Source organism: Aphelocoma coerulescens, chromosome 2 (assembly GCF_041296385.1).
Source record: "Aphelocoma coerulescens isolate FSJ_1873_10779 chromosome 2, UR_Acoe_1.0, whole genome shotgun sequence".
In the NCBI taxonomy this organism is placed as follows: domain Eukaryota; kingdom Metazoa; phylum Chordata; class Aves; order Passeriformes; family Corvidae; genus Aphelocoma; species Aphelocoma coerulescens.
In genome coordinates, this window is record NC_091015.1 from 138,340,173 (window position 1) to 138,362,200 (window position 22,028).

Here is a 22,028-nt window from a genome sequence, read left to right on the forward strand (position 1 = left end):
AGTTTCCTTTCATGCCTTTAACTCCTCCCAAAGCTGCACTCTAAATGCCAGTTTTCACATCCTAGACATTTTTATTACTGCAGATCTTCCACTGGGATCCCAGCTTGCACCTCGCCATGTCCCTACCATGATCCAGGGCCACAATGGCAATCTGTGCCATGCCAACAGAGTCTTCAGCTGTGCATGCTCCATGATCACATAGAGCCCTCAAGTGGATATTTTTCTCCCCTTAAACCCACTCTTATCTAGATCTGGTCCGCATAAAGATAACCTGTATGTGTCACCTCTTATCTCTCCCTGTTGAAGGGGTCCAAGTAGAAAATCCAAGACCTTCAACCCTACTGATAAACCATACACATGATGATTTGAGACATCATAAGTGAAGCCATGACTTCAAATAATTTATTTAAGACCTAGTACATTATACACAAAAGACTGTGTTAGAAATACCGTGTTGAGGTTTGAAGTCAAACACAACAAAAACACATCTAAGGGAAATATTAATTTTGCCTACAAAACCTGTTTCATTCCAAACATTGGCTGGATTTCCTTTCTTCAGGGTGTAGTGAAGGGGTTGGGTTGTTGCTGAAATAGCTGAATGTGTTAGGAGACTTTGGAGTGGAAAATACAGTCCTGGAGTAATGGCTAAAGTAGGAACTGGATTTTTTTTTTTTTTTTTTTTTTTGCTTCCATTTGCTCAAGTGCTGTAAGAGACAAGAAAAAGGCTTCCTAAATGTTCACTGTGCTGAAACTCTGACATGGGAAGTAACTCAGGCTGATGTGAAGAACTATTGACCCTCTGGGGCTTCCAGAAAATCAAGAGCAGCTTTGAATCCAGAATTGCTGCAGAAGTCCTGAAGAATAAACTCAATCCAGTTTGAAACACCTTTGCCAAGCAGCTCAACTATTTGATTTTCAGCTTTGAGTCCCAACTTCTTACCCAGAATATAGTACTACACCTCCACAGTACACTGCAAATATCACCTAACTTTGGGGATAGGCAGATGGAGTACTGTTGAGACTGAAAATCCCTGGGGATAGGGATCTTATTAATAAAAACCTCCTCTTCAGAATCAGGCTTCAACATAAATCTCCACTTTTCCCCGATGCCCTACCCACTCCCCTGGACTACGCTTCATTCTGCAACTTCGGCGATCTTGGAGCAAAGTCAGGCTAGGTGCTGCGTAGAAGTTCGGTGTAGAGAATTATCTTCATCATCTCCCCCTGTCCCACAGGATTAACAGCAGTGTTGCAACAGTGCAAATGAGTGAGGAGCAGACACTGTCGCCAAAAATTAAATCTGAGGTGGCACGAGCCCCTGGCAAAGTCTTCTCTAGCCTTTTTCAGTCAGTCAGACATAGTTGTTAAGGGAACATTTGTGGGGATGTGTCAAATGCAATCTCATAAAAATCTCCTTTCTGATGGGAGTTTTAGGTTATAAAAGTTAATGCAATGCAGATAGGCTGAGTCGAACAGGCTGTTTCCCAATAGACTCTGGTATAAAAAGTATTGCATTATATAAAGCTTGAATCACAGCTTTCTCAGCAACTGTTTGGTACAGACTGAGTATCTATCTCATGAAAGGCAGTGAAAATAGTATGGAGAGAAGGCTGCACTTTCTAGGAGAAGACCTGGCAGTAAGATGGGGATTTTGAACCTTTTTTTGCCATTAAAAAGTATACAGCCAAAATAAAAGCTAAAGAATTATTTCATTATTGCTCCCTCTTTATTTAAAAAATGCATAAAGTCAGAGTGTCTGGCTAGCACATTATGAGGATATTGATGCAGTTTAAAAAAAAAAAAAAAAAAGGCACAGTGATTTTTTCTACCCGGAAACCTGACGTGTCACTCCTTCAGCTTTGTCCCTGGGGGCAGACCATGGGAATTCCCAGTCTTGGGCCCCTGTGGCTCTCAGCCAGCCCTGCCATTGAGGCTGTGCTTTCAGACTGGGATGTTGCTGTGCTGCAGGGGCAGAAAATAAGCCTTCAGTCTGTTTCCTGGCAGGATGAGGTCAGGTCTGAGGGGGCTGTGTAAAGGGTTCCGCAAACCTCTGTCAGCACCATGAAGAAGCAGGAAGCCTTCTTACCTCCCAGGGAGGAGAGAAAAATTAGACAAACTTTGTCTAAACCAGCAACAACCCAAAGACTTCTAGAGCCCCACAACATATTTTGCTTTAGTTTCTTTCGTGGAGTATCTTACTCATTCAGGGCTGTAACAGCTTCATGGCTAGTTGAGGAGAGTACATGGGATTTCAACTGCCTCCTTTGAAACATGGATTTAACAGGTGAGGGAATGACAGCCATTTAGCTTCACATCTACAGTCACACCTCTCAGTGTGCTTGGTTGATTTGGTGCCCCAAATCCCAGGACGTATTTGTAGCCACGTGGTAGTTCAGCCCCTGGCTTCATGTGGGAACTGCACCCGCCCCTTGCTCAGCCCCTACTGGTTTATGTGGTGGGAAAGGTCTGTGTTGTAATCTGAACTGAAGTATGGAGAGTCAGATTTTGGAAACCTTTTGGAAAGGTTTGTCTTCAAAAGAGCTTCCTTTCCTGCTTGCACAGCATTTACAGCACAATGCTGACTAATGCACCTTCCCCTGCCCACACCAACTTAGTGGATATTTGGTGTTGGCCCACAGGTATGTGCACCATTCGCATCTTTACCTATTCCAATCCTTAACAGGGTAAAGTTTAATCATTCTTATTCCTGGTGCTATTTTGGGGAAGAAAAGGAGTCATTCTGTCATTGCGTGCTCCAGAAAACATGAAAGTCTCTAAGGAGCCCAGGCTTCCTGTTACCAATGCCTTAAACTTTGCCCCACCTTTGGGAAGCACAGGCAGCTAGTGGAAGAATGTCATCCACTCTAACAATTGATTTTCTTATGTACAATAACGTCAGACCTTTTAAATAAAAGGCTGACCTGTCTCCTTCTAAAATAATTCATCTGTTTTATGGAGTGTTGTTCTGATTATATACAATTCCCACAAGAAGGGAAGTACCTTTAAAATAAGGACTATTCAGTACTAGTACAGGATTTCCTCTTGTTGTTGATAATTTCCTCCTAACAGAAGACGCAATGAATCCCAGAGAAATTCAAAGGGGCAATCTACAGACAGTTAGGCATCTACATTATACAGGGAACATTGTTCAATCACATCAATGTTTTCCTGATGAAGTAAAAAACAGATATACCTGCTGTGCAGCATGTAAAAGAGTTCCTACAGCACACACTTCAGTTCCCTTTGCTGCATTTTTAACCAGTATCCAATCCCACAAACTTTCACATAACCATTGCTGAACAGCAACAAATGACCATTCTTCTCATTTCATTTTTTGCTATTGAAAACCAGCCTCTGAAATGGCCTCTGCTTTTAAAGGCAGGCTTGATGACAATGAGAAGATTACCCAGTCATTACCAGCACTATCTACAGCAGATATATAATATGAAAGAAATTCTGTGCTCTCTCTACCCGATATCCCTTGAATCAGAAGGAGGCTCCATACTCACCTTCACTCATTCTCCACTACTGGGCAGAACAAGCACCTACCCTACTCAAGTAATGGTGAAGGAGACCTCATACCTACTTAGATGGCTAATCCATGGTGAGAAACACCATTCCAAAACCCAGGAGCTAAGTGGCTGCACTAGCAGCTAGGTGGTAACCACTGATGAAGGCTGAGGGGCTTGTGGAAGAGGCTGCCAGTCATTAGGTGCTCTTATCAGTTATTCTGATGTCTCAAATTCTCTGTCAACTTGGGTCAAGCCCTCTCTCATGCTTTGATTCCTTCCTCCTTATACTTACTTGACCAGATTGTACAAATTCAGTCAGTAAACCACGCTATGATGCATTCTTACAGTCACTGATAGTCCACCTAGCCCCGGTTTCTCCCTAGCCAGTGGGATGACCCAACAAATTCGATGAAGACAAGCATATGCATTGTTTCAGCACCTTATTGGTTTTAAATAATATGCCTCACTCTTTGTCAGTTGCTCATACTGAGAAAAATTATGAATACTGAGTACTATCTTCCCCTCTCTAAATCCTCTACCTACTGGCATGCAGCTTATTTTTTCATCTGATGTCAGGTACTTCCGTATCTTTGCCGCAGGCAATACAAACAATGCATCTCTTCATGCATCTGTTCACAGCCTCAATTTTCCTCTGATCCTACAGATCAGCCTTCCTTCCTTCTCCTGCCATTCTCTCTCAGAGCTGCTTCACCAGCTTTCCTACTCCCAACATCCTTTCTTCTGTGAAAGCAGAGCAAAACAGAGAAATGCACATACCTGTTTAACCTGTTACTAATGTTTGTGCCTAGATTTTACAGCTTACCTTGGAGAAGCCACCTGGAAAACTCCAAGAAGTCTCTTCAGTGTAGAGAGAAAAGCGTGGTCTGCAAAGTCCTCCTTGTACTGAGGCTGACCCAACGAGCAGGAGGTGTGCAGAACTGCTTCCAGCTATTCCCCCCTTCCTTGCCAGGAGGCTTCACCTGAAATGAGCAGCCTGGTAAAAGATTCTGAAAAGGTCCAAATGTAATGCGGTTAGGGGGTCTCTAGGCAGGGCAGAATGCCCCCCCTGCTCAGCTGTCCTGAGCACTTAGATAAGCCTCTCCTGCATTATACAGCTGTGTTACATGATTTATTAAGGAAGAAAATAAAAATCAGCTGGAAGAGAACCTCTGTCTATGAACTTTGCTGGGAAGGCTTGGGCAGACTGCACACAGCACAGGTCAGAGCAAGGCAGTTTGGTCCACTCCTTCAAGCTGCATGAATAATCAGTAGAATTTGCTAGACAAAAAATTTCACGGGACTAGATGGAATAAGAGAGAACAATATAAAATACCCAAGCACTTCCTTAATAAAAGCCTTCACCAAATGAACATTTCAGACTCCCAAAAGACACCTTCAAGTATCTGTATCTTACTAGGCATTGCCATTTCGACATTTATGACTGCAGACACGCTACTATATTGCAAGCATGAGTCAATGCCCACATCTTCTGGCTCCAGAAGAAAGGGACTGTTCTAATTTTTATTTATAAGCTGGGCAAGTGGAGAGAGAGTCATCCAGTTACAGGCAAAGCACACACAGATCCTACGAGGTCAGGTAGGCTGGTTAACACATGAACATATTCGTGCCTTAGTGTACTGAGTCACAAATACCACAATCCATCTCTGCATCCTTTCATGTAAGGCCTCAGAAAAGGGCTTTGTACATAATTTTTGTTGCCTTCCAGCACAAAGCCCATGACCTCTACATTATTCACTAGAGAATTCCAACTCCATTTAGAGTGTGTTGCAATCCAAACTGAGAGTTTCTGGCAATAAACATTTGAGAGTATGCACACAATATAAAACAGGAAGAAGGATTTCAGTTTATCTGTGTTCACTTGGGCTTATTTGAATTGCTTGGAAAAAAAAACCTGGCAGACTTCCCACCACTATGCAATAGTCTAGGAAGGCTCCTGTCACCTGGGGACTCACATGCTGATGTGTGAGTGAAGAGAGCAATAGGCAGGATTCATGGGGTTTTCAGCATGATCCTAATAAACTCTGTCATGCTACTAGTGTTAAGACTGGGGCGCTGAACAGAAAGTGTCTTAAGAACTACTGACAGCTTCTTTCCAAAAGCTAAAAAATGTCACTTCCATCAGCTATTCCTTTATGCCAAATCACAGAATGGATTTCCAGAGGTTTGTATCTGGTTTTGTGCAGCATTTACCAGCCTTTTAAATTTGTTCTGTGCTCAAATCCAGCTTCCTTAATAAAGGAAGATAATATTAGCTTATATGAAGTACCACATCATCTTACATCCTACCCAAAGCTTTAGCCTGAGGATTTCCAGATGGACACATTTCATCCAAAGGAATTGATCGTGGTTGGGGGTCATGGGATCAAGACACATATGCATTTCCTTTCTTTTCCAGCATCCCTCTGGTTAAGCTTGTGCTCCTGAATTGCTCTTTTGCAATAGGGTAAACAAGTAAATGTTTTGGACTCCGGAGATATCTATTGCCTAGAGAAGCAAGCTTATTTTGCCTTTCTCGGTTTGTCTTTAGAAACCTAGCATCCCATAGGAAAGAAAAATAGCAGTATGTCTCAAAACTGCAGGTTTTGAGAAATAACAGCATTTATCACTCATATAGAAAATTTCCAACTACCACTGCCTCTTGAGGAAAGGAGACCAAGTACTGCCATACCTGTTTCACTGCTGGCAAAACAGATATACATTAAGTGATTGCCAAGACAGATTTACAAAGTTAGCAGCAGCCCTGGACTTACAACTCCGGTGTTTTAGCTTCTGGGCCATGCTTTTCCCATTTGAATTATTAGTTTTTGTGAGTTCCTATAATTCATTCATATCTTTCTACGATAACAATCAGTAGATTTTTGAATCCCTAAAAATTCATATAGAATTACTGTGAAAGTTGAATAAAATTAGTACTTTTCATTAATACCGTAGTCATTGGTAATAGAAAGAGAAGACAGTGGATATAGAGACAAACACCAGCAGTGAAACTTTTATTGCACTCTGCTTCTGAAGTCCATTCAAGGGTAGGACAGTGGGACAAAAATGATTATAGGGGTCTTTCTACACAAAAGAGCCAGCTATTTAGAGGAAGGCAAAGTCATTTGAATGTCAATGAAATAACCATTAAAAGGCTGAGAAGCATTGCCATTTATTAAAAGATCTAAAGAATAGTTGCATGCACTATAGCAATCTTCTAGGTAGGAGTTGTTAATTTGCTATAAAAACCTGTTAGGGACAGGGCAGAGCATAATTAAACAGGAGACAATACACACTGTGAAAGGAAGCTGGATTTGGAATTTTACAGCCTCTTATTTCAGGTTTCTACATGAAATACTATGCTCTATAATCTCTTCTTAATAACACCTATGTATTTCTAGCTCCCACAGTGTTTTGCATTTCATTTCTAGCAATGGTCTCCTACAGCCTCAGAAGGAAGGTAAAACAAGGTTATGCACTTGAATGCTCTCCCACTCTTTCCAGCCTCACAGCAATCCTTCTTCCGAGAAAGTCTCTCATCAATGCCACTCCTTAATTGGCCTGAGAGCCCCTCTTTAAACAAAGCTCTCGTCTCCCACAGGGCCGAGTTCTTTCTGCTATTCTGGCAGAAAGAACCAGACAAGGATGTGCCATTTACCAAAACAAGTGTACTATAAATTCAAATGTGCAGGGAAGAGGTGAAGTACTTCCAGACATTCTGCAGGTAGAGATTTGCAGGCAGGACAGACTAAAATCAGGATCAGAAGAAATCCTATCTACCTGTAACCCTGACAGGTTTTTACTTCAAGCAGAGGTGTTAGACACTGCTGGTACCAGTCAGTAACAAGTACAGGATCAGTTGGAGACCTGGGGAAGATTCTGCACTAATGGACTGAATGGGATCTGAACCTCACTGTAACGTACAAAACTTCATTCCAGACCTATAGGACAGACAACAATTTTGTGAGTTAGACAGAAACAGACTTCATATTTGTAAAGATTATCACTTTTTAATACAAATAACTAAGAATATTCAAGTGCAGTGTAACTTTAACCTCCACTTTAGCAGAAACCCTGGTATCTTCACTACCTGCCCACACACTGCCAGGCACATAAAAGTGATGTGCAAAAGAAATCCTACATTTTCTTTCCCTTGACTGTTACTCCAAGGCACTGTGGTTCTTCATGTGCTCAGCTAGCATAGCTACATATGCCATAATACCTGAGAAAAGAGTAAACACAAATGCCCACAGCAGGACTGAGTAGCAATTGTTTGGCATCTCTTGTGACACCCACAGGCATAAAATTCTCCACTGATACATACCAGACAAGCATGTAATTTAAAATACTTTGTTCTTTCTCCTTTATTTAGCCACAACACAGATACAAGAGCAAACCCCTTCCAGTGGAACTCACTCGATAAACCTGTTCAGATTAAGATTCTCATGAAATCAAGCAAAATATATGTACATGCACACACTCTCAGGCACACAAGAACACAGCAGAACCCTTACAAAATGAGTAGTGGCACTGAACTGCACCTAAAACACAATAAAAAAATCACCTGGTTAGGATGCATCTGTTAAGCAACAAGGCTGTGCACTGAACAGGTTCCCACTGTACCATTCCATTGGCTAGTTAAATATCAGCATCAATAGTTTCAGCTGAAAATTTGAAGCTCACAGAGAAGAGTCTGACCTCAGATACCCAAGAATTCAGGCCAGCAGAACAATTACTCCAGTGTAACTCAAAGCAGGATCTGGCCCTATGAAATGAAGATGCCTGTGACCAGATCCAGCTGGGAGATCACTGCAGGTGACAACTTTAATTCCCATAACTTCCCCAGCACCTAAACCCACCACCAATACAGCGTGCAATTTGACTTTTGCACCCTCCCCACTCATACTGCTCCTTTTGGTGGAAGAAATAGTGCAGTGGTTCTGAGAAGTGAGTAAATGTCTACTAGGGACTAGAATAAGATTGCCAAATATACCAAACAGCTTCAGAAGAAAGAGAAATTGGGCTCTTAGATAAAGCTGGTCAAGCAGGTCCATCTGATTTGTCAACGCTTTGCTCAGAAATATAAGACTCAAATATAGTTTACAAAAAGTGTAATTCTTTATAGAACATCTCAGTGTCAAAATACTAACAAAAACACAGCTTGTAAATGCTGAGAAGAATGGTCTTGGAAAAATTAATAACAAAACTAGGCCATCGCTAACAATAATAGGTGGTATCTCTTCATAAAAAGCCAGTCTGATGTACTCAGGAAAAATGAAACATTTGAAACAAACTGTTTACAGAAGTGACTTAAATGCTCAGCAGAGATCTAACACAAGTGTTAACAAACCACTATTGTAATTTTATTTTTGGACAACTTCAGCAACTATTAAAAAAAACCCAATCTGTTAATACAAAAATGTAGAAAACAAAAAGAAAAATCCAATGAGACAGTTTTTAGACAAACTTAGTTAAGGGGAAGCTGTACCTGTGTCCCAGTTACTAAGAACTTCAACTTTAAGGGTGGCATAACCCAGCTCAGCTAGGTTTATAGGCTTTCCCACCCTTGCTAAAGAGTCAGTTCTTAGAAGGCGCCAATCTCAGTCCCCCAGGGTCTGTACGGTTTGCTGAGCGTTGCTGACTGTGTTGGTGCAGATGGGCTCAGCACGTTGGGAGACAGCAGATGGAAGGAGCCAAATGAGAAGGGGAACGCAGACAGAGATGCCATGGAGGAGAGGAGAGGAGGAGACAGTTTGGTAGTAGACGTGACCACAGGGAGCACTGGTCCAACGCTGCCATTTGGGGGCACTCTGAGTGAGGAAGTTTCAGCATGTGGGGCAGCAATTCTGGTCTGGTGATGTGGTTCTGTGGAAGATGCTGTAGTGCTGGTATTACCATGCCCATTTTGAGCCAGCAGCAACGGGTGAGGTATGTGAGGGTGATGTCCAAAGGCACTGCCCCAAGGAATGTGTCCAATGCCAGTGTGTGCACTACTCGCTGCTTCCCGTTGAGAGGCGTAGTTGTTGAGATGAGACACGAGGCGAACTCGCAGAGGATCAGAGGCATCCAGACCCTCTATGATACTCAGGTATCGAGCAACTTCAGCCAGGCACTCTCGAAACCCTAGACTCCGATAGTCCATAGCCAAAGCATGAGCATCAAAATAACCTAAGAGAAAAGAACAGAGAATGAAGTCTTAAGATGTTGTTTTCTAGTCATTGTCTACAAGTAGTCTCCCCACTCCACCCTCCCCTATAAGCATATTTCACTTGGATGTGGTTAGTATTCCCAACTATAGACTAGCTGCCAAGCTCCCTTTTTTTTTTCCCTTTTTGTTTAACAAGCTTTTCTTTTATATCTGTGCTGTGATGCTGCAAGTCCCAAGACCAGTCACAGACTGCCATTTTTAAACTGGACTTGCTCACTGACACTGGAGGAAAGGATTTTTGTTCTTTCCATGCAAGTGCAAGTAAAACCAGAGCACGCTGAAATTCATTAGAAACACAAGTCCTAACTTATCAGAGAAGACTTAAGCAGGCAAAGTACTTTTTTCTTAAAAGTGCCTCTCAGCATTTTTGCTAATTCTTTCCACCTGTATTATTTCATCCTGTATTTTTTCCTACTTCTGTTCTGAACTTTCAGAAAGTTAGAGAAACAAGCATTAGACATCAATAATAACTGTTTTCCAAGCTGCCAAAAGCTTATTTACTTCACAGTGCTGACACACTGCTAGAGACTTGCAGTCACTCTCCTCTAGAACAACACTCTCCTCAGAGCTAGCACCGCAAAAGCTTTCAGTGCTGGTGATGCCACAAATCTTGTCAAGTAGAGAAAGTCCCTAATTCCTGACAAAATGTAAGAGAGCTGCCATTCACTTTCTGCAAGCATTGCCAATGCTCGGGAATGCGCTGCTCTCACGGCAGCCTCCCTGCAGGGCTGCTGACTCTGTCACAAAACTTTACCTTTCCCTCCTGCTGTATGCAGCATTTTCAGGTGATCGACAGTCATCTGCAGAATCTCTGCTTTTTCCAGCTTGGCTGATCCCTAGGAGAGAAGGGAAGGCACGAAACGTTTTAGGCAGAAGCAGAGACGTTACCGAGGGTGACACTCCCTGCCGGGAAGGGATGCAGGGGCAGCGCGGAGGGTCGCCGGGCGCTACCTGCTTCTCAAAGGCGCTGGGCACCAGCCTCCTCAGCTCGGACAGGCTGTTGTTGATGCGGTCGCGGCGGCGCTTCTCGATGATCTAGGGCAGAGAGCGGGGGTCAGCGGAGCCGTGCCGGGCTGCGGGGAGCCGCGGCCGGCCGGCGGGCACTCACCCCTCGGCGCCTCTTCCTGGCCAAGATCTGCGAGGTGGTGGAGGGAGACATGGAGCCCGCGGCCGAGCTCAGGTTCCTGCGGGGAGCAGCGGGACACCGGTCACCGCGGGGGGTTCGGGAGTACCGGGACTCCGCGGGGCGGAGGGGAGGGAGGGTGCGCGGCGCAGCCCCACTGCGCCCAGCCCGCCCGAGCTCACCCATTCTCGTCTGCGCTCTCCTTCTCCACCTCGACGGCCTCATCCAGCTCCTCGCTGTCCGACGAGCTGTACTCGGGGTGCGCCCGCTTCATGGCACCGATGGCGGGGACAGGGGCGGCGGGGCGCGGGCGGCCGTCGGGGAGGCGGCGGGCGGCGGGGCGCGGGAGGAGCGCGCCTAGAGCGCGTCCCGCGCCTCGCCCGGCGCCCGTCTCTCCCATGGAGTTCCCACGCCTGGCGGGCGGGCGGGCAGGAGGCAGCGGGCAGAGGCAGGGAGGGACGGAGGAAAGCGGGAGGGATGGATGGACGGAGGGAGGGAGGGATGGATGGATGCGGGAGGCGGCGGGCACGGACCCAGCGGGGCAGAGCACGCCCGCCGCCGCCCGCCGCCCAGCGCCGCCACGCGCGGCCCCCGCCCGCCGCCATTGGCCGCCGCCGCCGCCGCCACAGCCAATCGCCGCCGGCCGCTGCCGAGGCCACGCCCCCCGGCGGGGGAGGTGCGGCCGTGGGAAAGCGCGCGGGGCCCGGCGGGGGGGAGGGATGGGGGGAGGGAGGGAGGGAGGGATGGACGGAGGGAGGGATGGACGGATGGAGGGATGGACGGACGGAGGGAGGGACGGAGGGAGGGAGGGAGGGATGGAGGGATGGATGGAGGGATGGATAGACGGAGGGATGGATGGATGGACGGAGGGATGGATGGACGGAGGGATGGATGGTTGGATGGATGGAGGGATGGATGGATGGATGGATGGATGGATGGATGGATGGATGGATGGATGGATGGATGGATGGATGGATGGATGGATGGATGGATGGATGGACGGATGGACGGACGGGCGGACGGACGGGCGGACGGACGGACGGACGGAGGGACGGATGGATGGAGGGATGGATGGAGGGATGGATGGATGGATGGATGGATGGATGGATGGATGGATGGATGGATGGATGGACAGACAATGTTGGGCAGGGGTGGGAGCAGGGCACGTCCCCAGCTGGGGAGCTGGTGTGGGCGGTGTGGGTGCTCTGTGGATGGACAGGGCAGAGCAGCGCCCTCAGGGCTCCCACCAGCCCTTCCACCAGCCCCTCCTGCCAGGGTCCCCTGCAGCCTGGGCTCAGCGGAGTCGTTGCACTCTGCAGAGGATGATGATGTTTCTGAGGGCTTCCCTAAGGCAACGAGGGTCTGGGAGAGCTGAGTGAGGAGAATCACAGTATAAATCAAATTAGAAGAGACCTCTTGTCAACTAGACCATGGCTAGTGCCACACTAAGTGCCACATCCTCTCTTCCCTTAAACACCTCCAGGTACGGTGACTCCACCACCTCCCTGAGCAGCCTGTTCCAGGTATCACCTTTGCTGTGAAGAAATACCTCCTAATGTCCAACCTGAATTTTACCTGGCGCAGCTTAAGACTGTGTCCTGATGTCCTGTTGCTGGTTGCCTGGGAGGAGAGGCTTACCCCCACCTGGCTACAATCTCCTTTCAGGTATTTCTAGAGAGTGATAAGGTCACCCCAGATCCTCTTCTCCAGGCTAAAAGAAGAAGGGAAAGTCTGGGCAAGAGTAGCTTGCCCTCCTTAAAAAAAAATAAAAGAAAAAAAAAGTGAAAATGGTGGCTAAAGCCTGAAAGTTGAGGAGGCTTAAACTTGGGGTTTTTCAGTTTGTTGGCAATGCAAGGGAAATCAAGGCATCCCTCTTCCCTGTACCCTTCTAAACTGCAAATCTGCCAGCCACATGCTTTCCTTGTCTACTCCCCTCACCGTATATTGTGACAGTGGGCAGAAGCAGGAACAGTTTTTAAGAAGCTGAAAGCATATGGCCTTTGCTGGCAAGGAGGGAGGGATGACAGGATAGGTCAGCACTGGATTCAGGATGTGGGGAAGTCTGGCTGGCACACTCACCGTGAGTACATGCTGCCTTGCACTAAGCAGGGCCCTAAGCCTGAATGCCCTATTCCCCAACAAGTCCTCTTCATTCTGCCAGCTTTCTCAGGCTGAGGTACTGGCAAAATAGGACAGGCGAAATGAGGGTGTATTCTTTGAGGTGGTTTCATAATAATTAAATTTTCATTTGCATGGAGCCTTTCAACTAAGGTTCCCTTCTAAGTTGATTCTTCCGTGTTTCACAATCCGAGAGACTGGAGGATAACCAAGATGTGCACAGTGTGAGAGCAAAGAGTTGAGGAACCCAGATTTTCCCATTCTAAGGCCCTGGAATAATTACCTTCAGCCTCCCATTGGTTTAGGTAAAAGTTACCAGCACAGAGCTGCCCCAGATTTCATGGAGTTGCCCATATTTTTGCAAAGCATCTCAAGTAGGAGGGAAATGGAAGCAGGGACCAAGCCAAAAGTAGTAAAAGACCTGCAGTTAAGAAGATAGAAACAGTCCTGCAGCCACCTGTAAGTAGCTAACAGAAGATGATAGAAATGTTCTATCCCCACATTATATTTTTCATAAAGCTATCCTTTCTGCAGTGCTTTAATTAATCTTGTTTTAGCACTTCTATTACATCCACCTTTCCAGCCTCTATATTTTTGTAGTGAAACTTGTCTGCCTGCACTGCCTGCACCACTTGCTTTTACAGGTCAGTGAAAGGCAGTGACATTTATGACTTTTTGGCCTTTAGACTGCACATCTGAGTTCTCCCATCCAGGCACATGTATGTCTTCTCCTACTATGGAGAAAAAAACATGGTAGAAGAAGTTCCTTGGGATTAAGCATTGATTGCATGTGAGTAGAGGTATGGCCATCCAGGTTCCTAGTAGCTGGATCTTGGAGCTGCCCCCATCTTTATCTCTGTGAACCACTGGGGCCAGGCAGCCTCCAAAGAAGCTTTCTGAGCTTGTGTAGACATCAGCTTCTGCAAATGATTTAAAGGAATGGGCAGGTAGAGTATAGCTGTGCCTCTACACAGTGTGAGCAATTGCAGTTGGCTATCAGCAGCCGTGGGAAGATAGGAAATGTTTGCCTGTGTGTGGTTTCAATCTTCCCATCCAGCACTAGGAGGAGCAGACAGCAAAACCAGCTTTAAATTGCTCTTGTGCTTTTCTGGTGTTGGGCATGGATCCACAGCGTTGGTCTAATTGTTAACCATGGCCCAAAGGGAAATTTTATTAGCCCAAAATTACCAACACGCCAAGACAGCTCTGTCATACATCTCTCTCACCAGAAAGGCAGACGGGAGAGCAGCCACTGCTCACCAAAGCCCAAGGAAATTAAAACGACGGTGCACAAGGTGACACTTCTAAACAGAGCTGAATTCCAGCCCCCACTGATAGCTTTGCACCAATGAGGCAATGAACCTTAGGAGATGACAGCCTTCTCTCCTGTCCCCTACACTGCTACTGTGCCTCCCTTCCCCCTGCTTCCCACTGCACTGCAAGTGCCCTCTTGCCTTCTGCACGCCCACTTCCTACTGCAGCCATGCTCGTACCTCAGTCACCCCACCACCCAAACATTTCATCTCACACCCCTTCCTATCACACATATCAGCACATTTGCCTCACCTCCTCTCACCACTGCCCCACTGCTCCACTCCAGTTTCCCCATTGCTTCCAGGTCTGGCACAACTCAGCATTTCCAGATTCAGGGTCTACAGCCACATCTGGCCACCCCAGTGCTGGAAGCAGGAATGGCAGGACAGAGTAAAGCCCTCATACCAAAGCGGAAACTCAGGTTCAAGACATGCAGGAGCACTTGGTGGCAATTGTCCTTTGGAAGGGAGTGGTGTTAGTTTTTGTGTGCACCCCACATTTTTCTTTGTTGGTTGCCCCCCAACAATGATTTCGGTGCTACTCAAAGTGCGCTGAAAGGCTGTTGTTTATTGCTGCTGCAGGCTTCCCTCCAGCAGAGTCCTGCCACTGCTGACCCTTGCTCCAGTGTGTGTGTGCTAAATTAACTTCCATCCCCTTCCTTTAGGTTTTCTCTCCCAAGGGAGCAAGTGCTTTGAAGAGTAATCCCGTCAACCTGTCACCCCAAGTCCCGGAAACTCGTTGTTGCTATGGTTACTGTGCCCAATTCAACCAGTGGCTCTGGCACTCACATTGCAGCCAGGCAAAAACATCAGCACTCCCCCCTGACCTCCCCTCCCTGCACATATCCAGCTGCAGCATCAGCTTTGCAACCAAGAAGCTGCTGCTCCAAATCTTGTATTTTTCTTTACGGAGTTTTGGCTGAGTGTGTTGATTGTTGGTGCCACTGACACAGGTCAAAACTAGTTATCACAGATCAAATGGAAGTGGATCAAACTGGAGAAGTGAATAGGAGTGACAGAGGAGAGTTTTAGACTCCTTGCATGATCTGTTAGCAGTACTGTGACAACAAATGTGTTTCCTCGGGAGCTGAACACTGACATTCCTGTCTGCACATGCCAGAGGTCCAAATACCCAGCTCAGAAGTTAGGCTGGGGTGCTCTCGAAGCACTCTGGCCCCAACTTCTGCCATGCAGGTGCTGAGTGGCTTTGTGCTGGAGCCATTGCTGCAGCAGAAGGACATAAACATCACACATTCACATGCATCTGTAGTGATAGCCAGATCATCAGGACATTCCTCTCTTCAAGCTGGCCAAGACAGGGATAATTTTTACATCAAAGTCTTTACTGTAAGCAGAATGGTCCAGCTGCAATGCTTCTGCTGCAGGATGGGTTTCAAGTGTCATCTTTTGGAAGCAGTGTATAGCTATGAATAAGCAAGACCAGCACTGTCAGCACAGTAACAGCAGCAATGCAAACAGATAGCTGTTCTGGATGGCTCCAACACATACTCCTTGCATTTACCTGCTTAGGCTTCAGCTCATCTCCAAAACCAGACCTGGGTTATAACTCTGCAAAAGGCTAATCTGTGAACACACATTCAAGCTGCTGACAGGTAAAACTACCTCATATTTCAGCAGCCCTGTGACTGGCAAGGAAAGAGACAGATAGGCTATTTTATTACCTGGTTTCCTTTCCAATAAATTTTACCTCTTTTCTCTTTTTATGCAAGGTTCCATCTGGCCTGAGGCTCTTACAGATATCAGCTTCTTCCACAGATATCCCTTCTTCCGTTCCCACAGCACAGGCTGTCCTGTGGAAGGACACTGAAAGACAATGGAAGACCCTACAGGAGGAATGACACCAGGTCATGTTAATTAATGGCTGTCTCATAATAGATGCAAAAGGAGGCCAGCTTGACAGGGCACAGTGTAGAAAATTCTGGTTTGATTTGCATCCACCTTTGATCTTAATAATGGGAAAGTGACACCCTGTCCATATGTATAACAGAGAACCTTGTGTGAAATCGCACAAAAAGTCAGCAACACGTTATTGGCAGGACAGCCTCTGTCAGCATGGCCAAATCTAGAGGGGACGATGGCCCCGGAATTGTGTCAGCTACTGACACCATCCCACCATGGTGACAATTCCACCATGAATGGGTAGTTTGCTTATACCAGTGATCACTCCTCAGTATCACAGTACAGTTTGCACCAAATACCACAGAGTAAAACCAAGTTTTCTTTTTTTAACCAAGCTCTCTGTAGTTTGCCAAAATAGTTTTTTTCTGTTCCTACAATGCTTCTCATAACTGGACTGAGGAATAATCATACAGAAACTTGCTCTGGTTTCATGCTGTTGAAATCTTCACAGTCCATCAAGGAACAGCCTGACTAGCTGTTTTCCTGTGCAATTTTACAACCCTAGTGTTTTAAAAGCAGTGCTCAAACCATGCTTTGTATTATACAGTGATATATGGAAGTCCCTGTTCCAAAGAGTTTACAGTCTGAGACCTACTTTGAGTTTTCTTTGCCAATAAGATGCAGCTTTGAGAAAATTGTGTGTGTACTATTATTCATTCTTGCTAGGACACATAGGATAGAGAACAATTCCCAGACCTTCTATTTCACCATGAAAACTATAATTTAAAAGTATGCTCTTTCAAGGGGAAAACTTGGCTTTTTGGCTAATAAGAACACTAATTTTTTTCCAAACAAGTTGCTTTGAACTGAATTTCATTGTGAAAAAATAAAAGTGAAAATTGAGCATGTCATGTAGCTGTTGGCAAGTACAGTTTGGAAAAAAGCAAATCAAAGTAACAATCCATTACTTTTGAATGTACCAGCTATTATGACCGTTGCACAGATGCATTAAAGGAAAATGGTGAATACTATGTATCTGAAGTGGTGAGCACTGACTCCCAGAAAAGTATCTGTTTTCTCTCAGATGGTAACTTGTATTTACCTCACACCTTTCTGCCCGAGACTTTACTAGACAGCTGCTGTCCCAGAGCGATCAGCCAGCTGAGAAAAAGTTAGACCTGGGGAAGCAGTCACTGCAGAAGACACTCCCCAGTCACAGAGAGATGAACTGTGAGGAGATGTTTAGCATGTGTGACAAGAGTGAGAAAGTGCCAGGGATTTTCAGTTGCCATGAAGGTGGTTGGGACTTTGGCTGAGGTTTCATCATGGACATCCTGGCAAAGTTGCTTGATTTGCTTACTTTAGACAATGACTAAGCTTGACTGGTTTGAATGTGAAACCTTTTTCCAGACAGTGAGAGTATCTGGATATTGGAGGATATCAAAATCAAATCTTATCATCAGTTGTCTCTTCCATTACATCAGGATAAAAATAACACCAGGATAAAAATAAACCACAGAAAAGAAGTGTCACTCTGATTTTGCCAGAACAGAGTTAGATACTGTACCTACCAACATTTTTGACTCCAAGTTGAGGAGTCATAATTTTGAGATTCAAGCTGATTTTGAAGTGCCATGAAAACTTTGTAACACCCTGCACTGATATTGATGGTATTTGCCTGTGACATGCTTTACTTCAGTCTTGCTCACAGTACTTAAAAACTGCAGCATTCCTGTTGGTTTCAGAAAAGTCAAGACTTGTGGACCCTGCAGAGCTGACCAGTATGGCAGTGCAAAATCAGTACCCTGTATAGATCCACTGTACTCTGAGTAACCTTCATTTCAGCTGCTTCTAAAGATGAAAAACTATTCCAGGGAAATAGTCTTCTTCCAAAACAGCCCCCATCTGAAATATTTATTCCAGAAAATCTCAGTTATATGGGAAAAGACACTATCAAAGCAGCATGCCAGGTCAGCTATAGCAGTTACTTTCCAGGTGTACCCAGGCCTCTCTTGATTCATACTGCTCTAGCCGTGATAAAAATCCCTTGTGTTTACTTGTCAGCAAACCAAACCTCTGGGACATGGCTCTCGATACATAACTGTGCAAGCACTGAGATGCCAGGATGATGAGCTCTCTGAGCACCTCCACAGCCACTACTAATGACGGTGCTCTAAAGCAAGTGCAAACAGTCACACGCTCTTAATGCTTAAACCACAGCAAATGTGTTTAATCCCACACAATAGCTCCGTTATACTGTGTCTTAAAGCTGTGGTCGGCCAGGGAAGTGGTGACCACTTCTCACATATATAACGTATACCAAACATATTCAGTTTGGCAGGAAGACAAGAAGCTGGAAGTGTCACACTGGAGCCTAGCCCCCTGACAGCATGAGACATGTGCTTGTAAGCTGTCTCAAGGAGGATATTTGATTGCCCTCCTTCTTCTTCTGCCTCTCTGCCAACAAAAGTAGAGTGACCTCCCCCATGACCTGGCAAGTGCTGAAATTCCCCAAACACATTTTTCTGTTGTGCCCCAACGCTGAACAAAAGGAAACGAAGCAGCCTCGATATACTTGAAGTATGGAATGAAAATAATAGCTGGCTCTTGCTCGCCCTGCAAACGCCGATCTTTACCTCCTCCCCAGCACAGTTTGAGCTGCCTCCCACGCTTATCTGCTGTACTGTCGGCAGCTATTTCGGATTTATACACTTATTTATTTATTTATGCCTTTATTTATTTATTTGAAGAAGGGCAGAGTGGGGGGCGGGCGGGGGAGGAGGGGGGGTCTATGTAATTGCAGTTTACACTGCGTTCCCACGCTACTATTGTTTGTGGCTTTGTTTCCTATTCCCATCACGTGTGCTAATTAGTTGGAGCCGCTGGCTAGCTGGGAGGCGTGTGTCTGGAGTAAAAGCAGAAAGATCACTTCCTGGAGGGATCTAGGCAATCTGAACAATTCTTTGCTTTACTTTCAGCCCTCTCCCTCCCCCCGGCTTTACCACTCAGGGAAGAGAGAAGAAGTGCTGATTGTCAAACACTAGACACCGGAGAGGCACAGATTCTCTTCTGAAAAGGAGCAACTCAGAGAGGCAGAGAAAATTGGGCTGGAAAGAACATCTCATCTGTGTTTAACAAACCTGATTTTTTATTTACTTTTCTTTTTTTTTATCTTCAGAAATCCCCCATGTCTTTCTGTTGTGGCTAAGAAGGTAAAAGCAGCACTTAAGAAAAAAATCCTCAGGTTATTTTAGCCTGCCCTTAGGAAGTGAGTCAGTTTTTTATGGCAAGGCTAAGCTAGCTCATGCCATGGCTTGCAAAATGAAATGAGACCCAGAAAGAGAGAGAGGGAAGATTACCTGAGTCATGGCATTTACTTATTAGTGCAGGCGTCAGGCAGCAAAGCCAAGTCACACAGCAGCACCAAGTATCTATGCATGGATCAGGTTTTAGACTTAGCCCTGGATTTGGTTTAGGTGCTTTTTCTTTTTACTTTTCGATCTCCAATTAAATCCTCCAGCCCATAGCCCGGGTGCTTTTCAAATGCTGAGCACACTAGACCCCCCTCAGATCATGCAGGCAGCGTGTAGCCCACACGGGCATCGAGCTGGAGCTGTAGGAGTTGCCAGAATCCCACCGACCCCTTGCTGTCATGTCAGCAGCCTTGGCTGAAACCCATCCTTCTCACCCAGTCGGCAAGCCCTGGGGCCGTGCTCCTCTGGCATTAATAGTGCTTGTACTGCTAGTCTAGAGTGACTCTCCAGGTTCTCCAGTTTCCCGTGCTGAGGAAAACAGAGGGGGGCTGAGAGCGTGTGAGCAAGGGCCGGTGCTACAGCTGCAGCAGGCAGGGGAGGGGCTCGGGCAGTCGGTGACCCCTGCAGGGAGCATCGAAGCTGGGGCTCTTCTCATTTCAGCCATGCACTGCAGTGCCTACTGCCTGTGCTGTCGTGGCCAGGCTCAGCAAAGGCTCAGCTTGTTCCGGAGGAGGCAGGCCCTAACCTCTTACAGGGAATGGGGGCTGCCAAGCACTCACCCAGAAACACAACAAGGTCTAAATCTGTGTTTGCTTCTCTTTCACCATGCACAAGCTTGTGAAAACAGAGGTGTGCTGCTAATAACCATAGTCAGGCTCAGTGCAAGTATGGCCTGTGCTTTCCTGTACAACTCTGGTCCCGTTAAAGGAAAAGCACAAAGAAATAGCTGTCAGTCTGCCTTGACATTGTGGGATTGTAGCTAGGCAAAAAATTCCATCCTCTGGGAAATTCCAATATTTCTATGCTTTTATTTTGCTTTCACTTGGGTTACAGAGAATTGAAATATCTCGAGTCTGTTTGGTTTGGGGTTTTCCTGTCCTTTCTGTGGGGAAAACAAGTCCTATGTTTCGGAAACAGTGAAATGCTTCCCTGTGAGTCAGCTCAGCTTTAAAGGGCATCTCTGTGAGTGTCACATTAATACTTGGATGTTGTCATTTTTATTATCCCCCAACCATGTTTTTTAAGAGACTGGGCTCCCTTTCTGGGTTACCTGTCTCATGACAGCCTCTTCACCTCAGGGTACAGGACAATATTTTGCACTATTGAAGGTACAGACTGAATGGCTGGCCCAGAGAAATGCAGGGCAAATTTTCCTGCCATGGAAAGAAGTGTTTTACAGAGCTATTGTGCAAGGCTTCAGAAGTGGCATCCTCATACCACCATGCACATCCTGCTTTCTGCTCATAACTGCTTTTGCCATTTACAAACAGTTCATATACATGCAGTAGCTCCAATTGCTTTGGTAGGTAAAGTGGGAAAACATTTGCAGTCTAGCTTTCAATGAGATAAGGATCTAGCATTTAAGGAGAGGTGAGCAAGTGGCTGGTGACACAGCCCTCTGCAGATGAGCAGGCACTTCTGATGCTCCAGTGGGTTGGAAAGCAGAGTCTGCCTTGAAGTCAGGCTTGCCCACTGTGAATAGGGAGAAGCTTAGAGAGGGAAAGACCTGCAGAATCCACCCTGCATCATGGCCTGCATTACTGAGGTGGCCAGTGAGGAAGGTGCCACGTAGGAATATGGAGGGCATGCACATGTGCCTCACTAACTTCATTATTTTCATTAAATAATCCCTGACTTGGCCCGAGGTTTATATCTTTGCAAACAGTCCTGAGCAATGTCCTGTCAGATCTTCCTTTTCCTGGCAGAAAGCATCCCTCTCCTTGGGAATGCTTACAGTATTACTGAGGGGAACACTAGGCTTTACTGTAGCACTAACAGTTGATAGAGTCTGCTGCTTTGTGCACCTGTGGTCTTCCACTGTCTGTAAACATTGTAATTTCTTATTATTTATTTCTTTTATAATGCAACTCACAAGCTGCTCCAGCCACTGACCTCCCAGAGAGATTGCTAATCAGGCAGAATGGCACTGCAGGGAGTGGTGAGTGCTCTGTTCAGATATTTTTTAAGAATATGTGAGGACCACCAACATCTTTGCACAAGTAACCTGAACCAAAGGAAAAATAATCTAGTAAAGCAACTCTGTGCACTGTAACAATTACAAGGCTTCTTCAGAACTAAATCTACTTAATTATTTTTTCGTTCTTGCATCTCGTTATTTATATTTAGAAATTTAAAAGCTCCAACTCGAACAAAAAAAACCCAGCCCATCAGTGAGTCATTCAAAAGTTCTCTGTTCTTTTTCCTGTTTTCTCACTGAATATGGAAAGTGGCCCATGATTTGTGTCCTGATATGCAAAGCCTATATGAGCCTGAGGGAGCTTCGCTCAGACTTCATGGCCACAGTAGCTGACAACAGTCACTTCAATGGAACAGAGCTCCAGCTAAAAGAGAGGCTTCTGGGTGCATTGATCACAGTAACTGCAAAATGTTCTGTGAAGATGCCCACCCCTTCTGGAACTACAA

At 45.7% G+C, this 22,028-nt stretch overlaps 1 protein-coding gene across 1 annotated transcript; it reads right to left on the reverse strand.

Moving 5' to 3' along the window:
- Window positions 1-6,547: 6,547 nt before the first annotated feature.
- Window positions 6,548-11,409, reverse strand: HEY1 (hes related family bHLH transcription factor with YRPW motif 1). The gene is made up of 5 exons (XM_069004989.1): window positions 11,023-11,409; window positions 10,826-10,901; window positions 10,669-10,752; window positions 10,472-10,553; window positions 6,548-9,677 (listed from the first exon to the last, which is right to left on the reverse strand). The coding sequence occupies exons 1-5, from the start codon at window positions 11,238-11,240 to the stop codon at window positions 9,094-9,096; spliced, it is 1,044 nt and encodes a 347-aa protein (XP_068861090.1). The 5' UTR covers window positions 11,241-11,409; the 3' UTR covers window positions 6,548-9,093.
- Between the last annotated feature and the right edge of the window lie 10,619 nt (window positions 11,410-22,028).

Excerpts from the sequence above, each read along its gene's own strand:
- HEY1 (XM_069004989.1), bottom strand. The coding sequence starts at position 11,240 with ATGGGAGAGACGGGCGCCGGGCGAGGCGCGGGACGCGCTCTAGGCGCG. Across the intron at positions 10,902-11,022 it reads GAGAGCGCAGACGAGAATGG|GAACCTGAGCTCGGCCGCGG; the intron begins GTGAGCTCGGGC and ends TGCTCCCCGCAG. Across the intron at positions 10,753-10,825 it reads CCAGGAAGAGGCGCCGAGGG|ATCATCGAGAAGCGCCGCCG; the intron begins GTGAGTGCCCGC and ends TCTCTGCCCTAG.